The 13438-nt window shown below is 44.9% G+C and overlaps 1 protein-coding gene across 1 annotated transcript in view; it reads right to left on the bottom strand.

The window, feature by feature from the left end:
- LOC124789489 (hexokinase-1-like) overlaps positions 1-13438 on the bottom strand; it is a 286562-nt gene that overhangs the window by 148027 nt on the left and 125097 nt on the right. Inside the window, exon 2 of the mRNA XM_047256873.1 lies at positions 7383-7468. Within this exon, the coding sequence (XP_047112829.1) occupies positions 7383-7463 (81 nt within the window). The 5' untranslated portion in view covers positions 7464-7468. The remainder of the gene's footprint in view (positions 1-7382; positions 7469-13438) is intronic.

Genomic DNA, 13438 nt, shown 5'->3' with positions numbered 1-13438 from the left:
ATCACAAGAGAATTGGGGGGCCTGGTGATCGAAGACTGGCGAATCAAAATCGAGGTGATATCCAAAAAGGGGGAGGGGGAATCAGTTTTCAACACGACAACGGCCGCTGTCCTCTGGTTTCCGCGAAGCGAGGCAACGGCGGAAGTGCCCCAGCTTTGCCAGACTAATCCAGGTTTCTGTAGACAGCTCATCTCCATGGAAGAGTGCTGTGTGTATCGCTATGACGCTTTAACAAAGAAGGAAAGCAAGAAGCATCGCGGGAGACTGTTCAAGGTGTGTCTTTGCTGCACAACAACCCCTTAGATCAGGGGTGTCCAACCCGCGGCCTAAAGAAAGCAAATATCAGTGCGGCCCAAGAAGTCTGCATGTAGCACACGATCGGAAAAAAATCAATTTATGTAAAAAATTTCCGGTTATGTGAAGTTATGAAAGCAATGAAATCTCACATAAAAAAGCCAAATTAACTAAATCTTGCTTTTTTACAATAAAGAATCGTAAATTAATGAGTTATAATTACTTAAATGTGGTAAGTACATACAGCTCCGATCACCCCCTTTTTTTCTTTCTTTATTCCTTAGCGATAGTATTAGTGTTACGTATATTCTATGCGATCCAAAAATACTCGTCTTCTTTCAATGTGGTCCAGGTAAGCTAAAGGTTGAACACCCCTGCCCTACGTCATTCAAAGTGGGGCACAGCCACCCATGCTGGTACTGTGGGTTATCGCATTTTGTCTCATCCCCCGTACTCTCTTTCGGGACATCCACTGAATTCTTCCTGGTATGAAGAAACCATTGTTCAGATCCGGTATGGAGGGGCACGCCGTCAGCATACCACTTTCCCGGCCGCTGTCGGCTATCTGTACCATAGAGCACTTACTCCTCACTTCAGTAGCTCCTCAATTGGCATCACGAGGCTGAAAGTAACTTGTTCCAGTCCTATCAATGAAAAAATCCCCGGAAGAACCGGGAGTTAAACCCAGATCCTCTGCATGATAGTCAAAAGCGCTGACCACTCAGGTACTCATTTTTTTCACTTTTTCTGCCAAACTGAAAGAAATTGTGAACGTAATTGTTTCCTTATTTCTAATTACGTTTATAAATTTCAGGTACCTGCTTATTTAGAAATAATGCTTCTTACGCTGACGGAAAAAATCCCAAAACCAAGAAGGAGATCTGCATCGGAAAGTTGACGTGCATTCAGATTTTGCACCAGTTACATAATAGTGGCGTTAGTGGCGCCACTGTAAGGGAGAAAATCAGGTTTGCTTTAAATAGCACGCTGTAACGGTCGTGAGCGTTAGTTACTTTTGAGACTGGTCATAGTGAGATGATTTTAGTCAAGAATACGAAGACGCCATTATCAACAACTTACTGAGTTAGAACGAGGTCGTGTAATAGGGCTACGAGAAACTGGATACTGCGGAAAGACTTGGTACGAATGTAGCCACTGTGGGTAATTTCTGGCAGCGGTGGTCACGGGAAGGTACAGTCACAAGAAGTCCGGACGACCTCTCGCCACTACCGAGAAGCAAGTGTTGGCCGTATGGCTGTTGTGCATCGTATCGCGCCTGCAGCAGCGGTTCGTGCAGCAGTTGACAACGACAGAACGAACTGTTACAAATCGGTTACGTCAAGGACAGCTCCGAGCCACACGCCATATAGTGTGCATTCCACTGATGCCAAATCACCGTCGTTTGCGACTTCAGTGGTGTCAAGTGAGAGCTCATTGAAGGCCGGAGTGGAGGTATGTTGTGTTTTCTGGTGGAAGCCAGTTCAAATGGTTCAAATGGCTCTGAGCACTATGGAACTCAACTTCTGAGGTCATTAGTGCCCTAGAACTTAGAACTAGTTAAACCTAACTAACCTAAGGACATCACACACACATCCATGCCCGAGGCAGGATTCGAACCCGCTACCGTAGCGGTCTCGCGGTTCCAGACTGCAGCGCTAGAACCGCACGGCCACGGAAGCCAGTTCTCGCCCGATGCCAATGATGACCGTACTAGGAGGAGGGCGGATCAACGCCTGCTACCAGCCTGTCTGAGTGCTGGATACACTGGACCTACATCTGGAATTATGGTCTGGGGTGTGTGACAGCAGTAGTACTCTCGTAGTTATCCCACACACCAGCCGGTCGAAGTGGACGAGTGGTTCTAGGCGCTTCAGTCTGGAACCGCGCGATCGCTACGGTCGCAGGTTCGAATCCTGCCTCGGGCATGGATGTGTGTGATGCCCTTAGGTTACTTAGGTTTAAGTAGTTCTAAGTTCTAGGGGACTGATGACCTCAGAAGTTAAGTCCCATAGTGCTCAGAGCCATTTGAACCATTTAAACCCACACACCAAGACTGCAAAATTGTACGTCAGTTGGGTGATTCGATCTGTTGTGCTGTCATTCATGAACAGCATTCCCGGGATGTTTTAAGCAGGATAACACTCGCCCACATACCACTGTTGTGACCCAACATGTGCGGTAGTGTGTCGACATGTTCAGTGGCATGTTCGACCAACGGATCTCTCTCCAGTTGAGCAAATATGAGACATCCTCTCACGACAACTCCAGCGTCATCCCCAACCAACATTAACCATCTCTGTACTGACCGACCAAGTGCAATAGGCGTGGAACTCATTCCACAAACTGATATATGGATTTTCTATGACACAATGCATGCACGTTTTCATGCTTGCGTTCAACTTTCTGGCGGTCACAACGGTTATTAATGTACCAGCACTTCACATTTACAAAGACTTTTCTCTCACTAGACAAATGTAGTCTCGAAACTTCATTACTCTACATTAATTATTTTTGGTGTTAGGATTTTTTTCCATCAGTGTATTTTATTGGAATTTAAGTCACGGGAAAAAGAGGAGTAGGAGAAACCAATTGGCTTTCAATGCTCTGTTTGATAAAACAATTTCCTTTATAAAACAATACAATTTTTTCCTAAACTTCAGATCTCTTGGATTAGCGTCCTCTACATTGAATATTTTTAGGATAATACTTGTGTCTCAAACCTGAAGAGTATTTAAAATCGATCTCCTTAATATATTATTAAATTAGTTCATATTTTTATCTCCTCTATTGTTAGAATCTGCTACTATAGTTTGAGTTTTATTTCAGTGCCAGTTTAATCTTGACGGACAAGAAACAACGTCTTTTTTCATACTCTTCCTGCACGCTAAAGATAATAATTTTTTCCTAAAATATGTAAATATTCTACTAGAAGGCAATATTCTGAACGTATCCTGGTATTACGTTTATTTTAATGACAAGGAATTGCAAAGGCACAGAGCTAGCGCAGTGTCCCGATTTTAACCAGCTCATCAATGAGTTCACCACTATCAATGTCTAGTGAACTGAACAAAGCACAGACAAGTCAATATTTGCCAACAGATTACACTGTTAACCTCGCAAATCTGCAATAATACTATGAAACTGTGACCGCTTCGAAGGTTTGATTCCGCCCATGTGTTTCGCATTTGGTAGCACTGAATCAGCTATACTTCTTTACTCATGGTCATCGTTGTAACATGTAGAGGTACTCTGATGGTACATACGTTCGTGCCTACTAATCCCAAGACAGTATTCATTTCATTTTTAAGACTCCAAACTTCCCTCAAAAGGTGTCTTTCATGACTCGAGACTTCTCGTAAGCTGTGCGGTATTAAGGTGTGAATCCGCATGCTGCGCTGTAATCATCTCGTAACTGCTTCTGCTGTGTCAGAGAATTTAGCCGATAAGAGCTACAGTATCTGCGGAAAAGTTTGAGGTCCTTTCAAGGTACTTTTTCGATAGACGTAGAAGAACGAGATCGTTACTTGCGTCGTTTTCGCGGAACACAAATTCAGTTGCAAAATAGTCGTACAACCTGTCACGACAAAAGATTTATTCTTCGATAACGTAAAAAGAAGCTATATTTCATTAACAAGAGCATTTTAACGTTCTGTAAGCTCTTCTCGCATGTAAATACAACCCACGGCACGTTCATACAACCATGTGAAAGTGTCAAAAAATACTTCTTTGGGATGTTGTTCAACTAGCGCGTCGCACTAGCTTGATCGCCGGTTATGGCGTCAAGTTGTGGATCTTCATGTGAATTTATCCACTTTTCATTTTTTGGTAGGTTCATGCTGATAACACGAAGTTTCATCACCAGCGATGATTTTTTGCAGAAAAAAGTTGTCCGCTGTTTACATTTCAAATCAAGTCGCGGGAGCTGTCAACTCGTCGTTTTTGTTCGAGAATCAAGATGTGATGTGCGGGACATAATTTGCACATTTTTTTTCGCTTCTTCCAAACATTCTTGAGAATGCCTAACACTTGATTTAGGGATGTTGTTGCACTGCGATTCTGACACAACAACACTTGACACATTGTGGCCGCACGCCCAGTACTTAATACTGCCTGCTCACAGTTGTCCGGTCGTATGCACATTTGTTGTTTAAAGCAGCCACCGTCGTTGCTGCACTAACGTCATTTGCACGCCAAGAATAAACTGAATCTCTGAACGTTTTGGGCGGGCGGTGTGTCCTGCGAACTCAACCATTTTCCTTCAGGGACGACCCTAGAAAAAGGCAGAAGAAGCCTTCCTGTTCTTTGTTGGTACTACAGCCCTGTTTCAGCAGAAGTGATGAATGCTCCCACAGCTCAATGTGGTTAGATTACACGGCAAGCCGGAAACACGAAGTCAGACAGACGTTTCACACATCACGACCAACATGTATCTCCTGGTTCGACGCACAAATGATCTAACGGACGTTCTGGACAGCTATCTGCTGTTGTTTACTGACGATGCTGTAGAGTGAGGGAAGGTGTCGAAGTTGAGCGACTGTAGGAGGACACAAGATGAATTAGACAAAATTTCTAGTTGGCGTGAGGAATGTCAGTTGGCTCTGAACGTAGAAAAAAGTATGTTAATGCGAATGAGTAGGAAAACAAAACCCGTAATGTTCGGATACATTAGTAATGTCCTGCTTTACACAGTTACGTCGTTTAACTATCTGGGCATAACGATACAAAATTATATGAAATGGAAAGCATGTCAGGATTGTGGTAGAGACGGTAAATAGTCGACTTCGGTTTACTGGGAGAGTTTTGGAAAAGCGTAATTTATTTGTAAAGGAGACCGCATACAGGACGTTAGTGCGACCTGTTCTTGAGTAACGCTCGAGTGTTCGGGATCCGTACTAGGTCAGATTAAAGCAAGACACAGAAGAAGTTCAGCGGTAGGCTGCTAGATTTATTACCGGTAGGCTCGAAGAACATGCAAGTGTTACGGAGGTGCTTCAGGAACTCAAATGGAAATCCCTGGAGGGAAGGTGATGTTCTTTTCGAGGAATACTACTGAGAAAATATAGAGGACTTACATTTGACCCTGACTGCAGAACATTTCTACTAGCCCCAACACACATTTCGCGTGATGGGCCACGAGGATAATATACGAGAAATTAGGGCTCACAACGACCATGTAGACAGTCATTTCTCTCTCGCTCTAACTGCCAGTAGAACAAGACAGGTAATGGCTAGTGGTGGTACAGGACATCCTCCGCCACGCACCGTATGGCTTGCGGAATATTTATATAGGTGTAGATGTAGATGTAGACAGCAATTTCTGACGCCGGCCTCTTTGCTTAGCTATTTTAAAGCTTTCTATTGGCTGCTTAAATAGTATAATGGAGTCGGCCAATCAAGTCCAGGCAGATTGGCTTGAGCTTCCCCAGAGGAGCGAAGCAGACCTATCTACAGGGATTGGACAAAAATAACGAATCCCCAGAAACACAACACATTACCATGCTCAATACGGTGTAGGACAACTGTAGGTATTCAAAATAGCTTCCAGTCTTTTCGGAATGCTACTGTATGATTTTTAGTGGAACCTTGTTTAGTTCTTTCTGCAAAATAGTGGCAAGTTTAGGTAGTGATGATGGAGGGGGGGAATCAATCGGCAACCCTTCTCTCCAAATCAGACCACAAAGACTCAATAGTATTGCGACCTTGTGAATGTGGTAGCCAGTGGAAATGTGACAATTCATCCTCGTGCACAAAAACTGTCGTCCTGGAACACAGAATCACCATTGAGGAACAAACTTTTTAAGCAGGATGGATCTGATTAGGTCACATATTTCTTGGCAGGAGTGTGACCGCGTACAGTAGCCATAGGGCCCACGGGGTATGGCTGTCCAACATCCTGTCATGTTTACTCGTCGGATATAAGTTAGACCAGAAATTGGAAATAGTGTGAAACAAGAGGAGGAGGAGGAGATTAGTGTTTAACGTCCCATCGACAACGAGGTCATTAGAGACGGAGCACAAGCTCGGGTTAGGGAAAGATGGGGAAGGAAATCGGCCGTGCCCTTTCAAAGGAACCATCCCGGCATTTGCCTGAAGTGATATAGGGAAATCACGGAAAAGCTAAATCAGGATGGCCGGACGCGGGATTGAACCGTCGTCCTTCCGAATGCGAGTCTAGTGTGCTAACCACTGCGCGTGAAACAAGACTCATCCTACCAGATGAATTCCTTCCTTTGCTCCAAAGTGGGAGTCTTGTTGCTTAGGCATCAAGTTTTCCAGTAACGGGTATTTACATCACTGATGAGTGGTTTTGGAATTCCAGTTAGCCCTATAATTCACAGTTAATGGAGCTCCGTTGGGGTTGTTGTGGTGATGACAGAGTTCGCAAGTGCGACATTCAGTCCTGCAGTGACTTTTGCGGCTGCCGTCCTCTTATTTTTCGTCACAGTCCTCTTCAGTGATCGTCTGTCACGATCATTCAACATACAGTTTCGTCTCCATTGTGACTTGGCGAATGATGTCTTTCCGCTGTTCCTGCATGCGATATGAATGTTCGATATGGTGCTTCTTAAAACACCTAAGACTTCGACTACACTGATTACTGAAGCACCAAAAATTCGCCCAGATTCCAATTCACCTAGCTTCGACATAATGCACCCACAACTACAAAGGAAACTATTCTGACCTCGACTGACGCTTACAACGCAGTGATGACATTCCACAGGTGCCGGTCGTAGTCAAATACAACAGCGCAATCTGCAGGCTGAACTAGCATCATGCATTTGTCGTGGTGTTTCTATATTTTTGTCCAACCCCTGTACATCTATGCACGTCAAGTCACATTATATTATATGGCAGTTGGTACTTCGTGTGTAACTACCAATCGCTCCCTTCTTCCCTTCCGTGCTCACATTGCTGTTCGTTCAGTGCGGCCGAATATCTTAGGAGTTTGTCCTTTGGCTGGACAGGACGCATAGGACAGCATTTTTGTGAGTGAAATGGTTCGTGTGTGGACCTAAATAATACACACTAGCAGATTGAAATATTTCTCCAGGAGTCGCCATGGTGCGAGCTGAGGAGCGAGTATGTACCTGCTGCTGCCGGCGGTTGTCGCTGAGTTCCAGCGGCGCCACGTGCATGGCCGCCTCCACGCTGTTGTTGCTCTCGCACATGGTTTCTGAAACAACAAAACACGTAATGTATTTTACGCGTTTATCATAAAGTGTCCACTTACAGGACTCCGGCTTGGCAGTGTCGAACTTTGAATGTGTTACATATTAAGAAAGAATTAAGATTACGGACATGCATCTCAGATACATAAACCATATGGATTGAAAGTTTGTTTGCACTCAGTACGTTTTTGCTTTTTTTTTTAAAAAAAAAAAAACTTTATTGATACAACAACATCAACATTATGAAACAATCGAAAGAAGGTATTATGATACAAATTATTTATGAAATCAACAAACATTGTGAGATACACATTGACCCACCACCTTATGTAATTAGTGGGTCCAATTATTATGCTTGATCAAAAGAAGCAGCTTATTCTAGTTACTAATTGGCACTTGCTATGGACAGGGTTAATCTAATTACTTGACTACTCTTGGTTATTCTAAGACTAGCTATTCTGCAGCGTTACATGTGTGTCAGACAGAATACAAACCTACCATAAAAACTGCCTGCTCACTGAGCTAACCCCAGTGGGCGTGCCCCTGGCACTGGGCTGGCCTACTGCTTTTAGAATCGCTGCAGTACCTATCTATGTTAGTGATGTTAGTATTCTTATTTTACGTTAATCTAGTATAACTACTTCCTATCAAATCTAAGTGCATATGTCAAGTCCGGGAATGGTGCCCCTGCTCCCCTGATCCGACAGCGCGGCGGATTCCAGTTGTGAGGCAACTGGCCAGCTCCGCGCTCGGCGGAATTGCAGGTGCACCTAAGTCTTCATCGGGTTATATAACCTCTAACCGTATTGGTTACTAATGAATTCCCTCAAGATCTTTTGGGATATTGCATTTGCCAAATTGTTGAGGACATCGAAGGTCTCGGCACGTCACAGTAATGTGTATGTATCTCTAGTTGGTAGCTGATTCCTAAATTCGAGTGCCACATCGTCATATAACATGCAGTCATAGACGACGTGTTCGGGTGTTCCATCCGGAGCACCACAGTCGCACGCTGGTGTCGCCCGTTTTCCAAATCGACATAAATATGTCGGATATGACCCGTGCCCTGTAAGAAAGTGCAGCAGACCTCTACTTGGCTCAAAATGGCTCATTTGAAGCCTTTCTCTGATGTTCGGTAGTAGCTGGAATACCCTTCTTCCTGTTTCCTCAGTTTCCCATTGCTGTTGCCATAGCTCTTCGCCCCTTCTCTTTACTGCGTATCTATCCCCAACTTGTACCCCCATGATTTCCCTGGTCCTATCTATCTTTCCTTTGGAGATCCAGTACCACGCTCCCTGTTCTCTAATTTTTATGTCTAAGGGACATAACCCTATTATTGTCAGTAAGGCCCCCCCAGGTGTTGTTCGATATGCCCCGACTGAACGCAACAGCATATTTCGCTGCACCCTTCTCACGGTCATTGCGGGCACCACCCTCGTGAGCCTGTGTGCCCAAACCCCGCTCGCATATCCTACTAAGGATGTTAGGATGCTGTTATGATAAAGTTTGATCAATTTGGGAGGTAGGTGGAATCGTTTATGGCCTATACTGATAAGGTTATTTAAAACTTCTAATGCTCGTTGCGTAATGTTTTCTATATGAGTGTTATAATTCCATTTTTCATCTATGGTAACTCCTAGGTACCTAGCCTCTCGGCGCCGAAGAACTGGAGTTCCTTCAATTCTGACGGTTGGATTCCTGACGAGACTGCCCTTCATGAATAGATATGTAGATTTGTGTGGTGCAACTTTCATTTTGGCTTCTTGGCACCATTTCTGAAGCACTATCATAGCTTGTTCTATCTTGTGCTCAAGTTCCTCTCGGCTGCGGCCGCCTACCAGCAGGAGGAGGTCGTCAGCATAAGCTATCACGTCTAGCACATCCTCACTTAGTTGTAATTTCTCTAGGAGGGGTTCTATGTTTATATCCCAAAAGAGTGGCCCCAGAACTGATCCCTGGGGACACCCCTTCGTGATGGTTTTACTTGTTTTTCCGCTAGGCGACGATAGCCATACCTCCCTGTCCATACAATAGTTCCTCAGACAGCCATAGAGGGGCCCTGGACACTCCTTCTCACGCAAGCGGGAGAAGAGCGAGGGCCACCACAGGTTGTCGAAGGCGCCACTGATGTCCACCATGATGCCCACCACATACTTGTGCGGGGTTGAGCTGCAGACCTCAGCTTTTGCTTTACTAAGTTTGATCTCTGTGCATGATTAATGTACTGTGTCACACAATATACAAATCACATAGTCGATAATGTCCTTGAGGCTGTTCGCGGATAGAGCTATTGACGTAATGCTAGGAAATTGTGCCCAAAATTCAGGGAGACTTGCAGAAGATGGACGCTTGGTTCAGGAACTGGTAGCTAACCCCCCAAAAAATGTAACGTATTGTTCATAAGTAGACGGAAAGACAAGTTATTGAATTATTACAATCAATGTTGGCAGCCACACCCATTAAATGTTTGGGAGTATGCTCATGATGCTATTTAAACGGGAGCGATCACATACAAGTAATCGTTGGAAAACCGGACGCCTGACAGATTATTGGAAAATTCCTCGGGAAGTGTAATCCACCCATGAAGAAGGTAGCTTACAAAACCCTCAATCGATCCATACTCGAATTTTCCCCGTTATACAGTACGGGACACTTACCACATAGGATTGACAGACGAAGTAGAGAATATCCAAAGAAGGGCAGCCTGTTTCGTCACAGGTTAGTTTAGTAGGCACGAAGGCGTCACGGAGATGCTTTTCTAAGTCCAGTTCAGACGCTCCAGTAGAATCATTGTTCGTCAAAATGTGGTTTATTGTTAGGATTCCAAAAGCATACGTTCTTAAAAGAGCCGACCAATGCATTGCAATCTGGAACGGTATATGCAAAATTACATATCCCAGGTCACACGGAGGCTTATCAATCATCGTTCTTCCCGCGTACAATTTTCGAGTGGGGTAGGAAAAGGGGTAAGCGATAGTGGCACAGAAAGTATCATCTACCGTATATCATCAGGTGGCATTCGGAGTAGGGATATAGAGGTACACTATCTGATCGAAAGTACCCAGGCACCTATTAGTGGACATTAATATGGAGTGTGTCCACCCTGCGCCTTCATGACGGTTTGGACTCTGCAGGGGACGCATTTAACAAGGTGTCTGAATGTCTGTGGAGGAATGACAGACCATTCTTCCTCAAGAGTCGAAACCAGGGAAGTTAGTGATGTTAGGAGCTGGAATCTGGAGTGAAGTGGACATACTAACTCATCCCAAAGGTGTTCCATTAGGTTCAGGTCAGGGCGCTGGGCAAGCCAGTCCATTTTGGGATTGTTATTGCCCACAGGCCACAGCCTCAAGACGCTGCTTTTATAGGTACAAAGGTACAAACACTCATCGTCTCCAGCTCTCCAGCTGTTCCTCTGTGCGTAATACATAAATCTTAAAATGTATTCATGTTCTTCTGAATTTTGCGTTCTCTTAAGCGCAATAAGTGGACCACACTCTGATCACGAAAAACACTTCCACACTGTAACACAACTTCTTCCGTAATTCACTGTTGGGACTAACGAGGACGGCAGGTAGGTTTTCCAGGCAGTAACCGATCTGAAACCCTTCTATCGGATGCCACAGTGCTAAGCGTGATTCATCACTCCAGATCATTCGTTTCCAGTTATCTACTGTCCAGTGGCGTCGCCCTTTACAGTAACTCAAGCGTCGCTTTGCGCACAGTACAGAAATAAGTGCCTCATGAGGACCTGCTCGAGCATTGTACGCCTTGTATGCCATTCTTTCCAATTCCCTGCACATAATCACTGTGCTAGCTGGACTGCTTGGTAGCACTTCGGAACTCACGAGTGATTTTTTTTTATTTTTTTTTACAACCACACTCCGCAGTCCTTGACGGTTCGCATCCGTCAGTTTATGAGGTCTGTCTGGTGTTGATTTAGCTGTGTGCGTTCCTTCGCGTTTCCACTTTGCTATCACATCATCAACAGTCGACTTGTGCAGCTTTAGAAAGTTTGAAATGTCCCCAATGTATTTGCTTCTCATGTGACATTCAATCCTTAGCCCACGTTCGAAGTCACTGAGCTCCACTGACCATTCCGTGCTGCTGTCACTGCTTCTCTACTGATAGCGCAATACTCCTAACCTCCTTATACAATGCCGAGCCCGCCTCTTTGTCAGTTTTACATTACATAGGGGTGCCCAGATACTTTCGACCACATAGTGCAGATGTAATCTTTGGCGCAAATTTTACTGTGTTTGCATCTCATTGGGGACGCGAGACGCATTAACCCCAGTGGGTAGGGAAAATTTGTTTAGGTTAAGGTAAGACGAAGGCGATCTTCAACAGTAGGTCTGCAACATGTGCAGTGTGTGACCGACTTGAGTAGTCATCTGTTACGCATGACGTCACTGGTAAAACCGGCACACCTGGGCGTGAAAGCTAATGTGACCGCAGGGCGTCCCTCCACGTAGATAAGCCGAGTCGATCGGATCGCAGAGTAAGCCGCCTGTGGCGAGGCCGGTCCCGGGGTACGGTGTCCGTGGAGATCTGGACCGAGGGCGCCGCGTGCCACTGCTCCAGGCGGTAGGCGTTGTTTGGGGGCCGCTCTGCCTGTCAGAGACTGAAATCTCTCAGGGACATTTCAAGTCGGCATCGTCCCGTCGTCATCGATCTTGCAACAGTATAGTGCTTAGGATGCTCGTCACCAGGGGGTTAGAGGCTACGGGTCATTAGACAGGAGTGACAACCACATTTAATCGTTAAGAGGAGGCGTTACCTGCCCGGCTCTCATAACGCAGTCGGAGGAAATGTACATTGCTGTCAGAAACGAGAATAGCTTCCAGTCTAGAAATGGGTTAAGTATTGACGGCCTGGGAAACAAAAAAGAGAAAAAAAACGAGAGTTGGATAGCTGAAAGAGTTTCTGCGACTTGGAATATTAGATTGATAACTCGTAAACGAAATGAGTTAGGAGCTATTGCAAACTGCTAAGTTGGACGTAGCCTTTATCCCTGCAACAGAAAGAAGCTTAAGACTGACCAGTACATGAAAAGTTATATAATACACTACTGGCCAATAAAATTGCTACATCACGAAGATGACGTGCTACATACGCCAAATTTAACCGACAGGAAGAAGATGCTGTGATATACAAATGATTAGCTTTTCAGAGCATTCACACAAGATTGCCGGCGGTGGCGACACCTACAACGTGCTGACATGAGGGACATTTCCAACCGATTTCTCATACACAAACAGCAATTGTAGCCTATCGCGATTATTTATCGTATCGCGACAATGCTGCCCGCGTTGGTGGAGATCCAATGACTGTTAGCAGAATATGGAATCGGTGGGTTCAGGAGGGTAATACCGAACGCCTTGCTGGATCCCAACGGCCTCGTATCACTAGCAGTCGAGATGACAGGCATCTTATCCGCATGGCTGTAACGGATCGTGAAGCCTCGTCTCGATCCCTGAGTCAACAGACGGGGACGTTTGCAAGACAACAACGATCTGCACGAACAGTGTAGGGGGACGAAATTGAAGCGTCACCCATCCACCAGTGTCAGCCCAGTTTGCAGGTGAATATAAGTTTAATTTAGTTTTGTTTATGTATTTTTCTTAATATTTGTAATAGCTGTGAATTATCTAAAAGTTTTGTATTTTTTATATTTCATGTACGGAGAGGGCGGCGCAACGAACGGAGACAGCATCTTCGCTGCCGCGACCAGAGAGGAAATTGCTGGCCACTATACGTCGCGGGTCGACAGCCAAAGATCAACAGAAGATCCTGGAACCGAGTTGTTGCGTCGTGCTTCTAAAAATTAAAATGAATTTTTTTTTACTCTTTTTGTACAACAATGACGTCATAGAGAGCTTAATCTTATTGAAAAGTCAGTCCTAGTTTGTCAACGGTCAAGTTCACATCTGTATGTGTAGGAAGCTAATAAAATAGTGGATGCTACTAAAGTT

The sequence above is a fragment of the Schistocerca piceifrons genome, chromosome 1, assembly GCF_021461385.2.
Source record: "Schistocerca piceifrons isolate TAMUIC-IGC-003096 chromosome 1, iqSchPice1.1, whole genome shotgun sequence".
Lineage (NCBI taxonomy): Eukaryota > Metazoa > Arthropoda > Insecta > Orthoptera > Acrididae > Schistocerca > Schistocerca piceifrons.
Note: the sequence above shows the minus strand (reverse complement) of the source record. Positions and strands in the feature narration are given on the sequence as shown.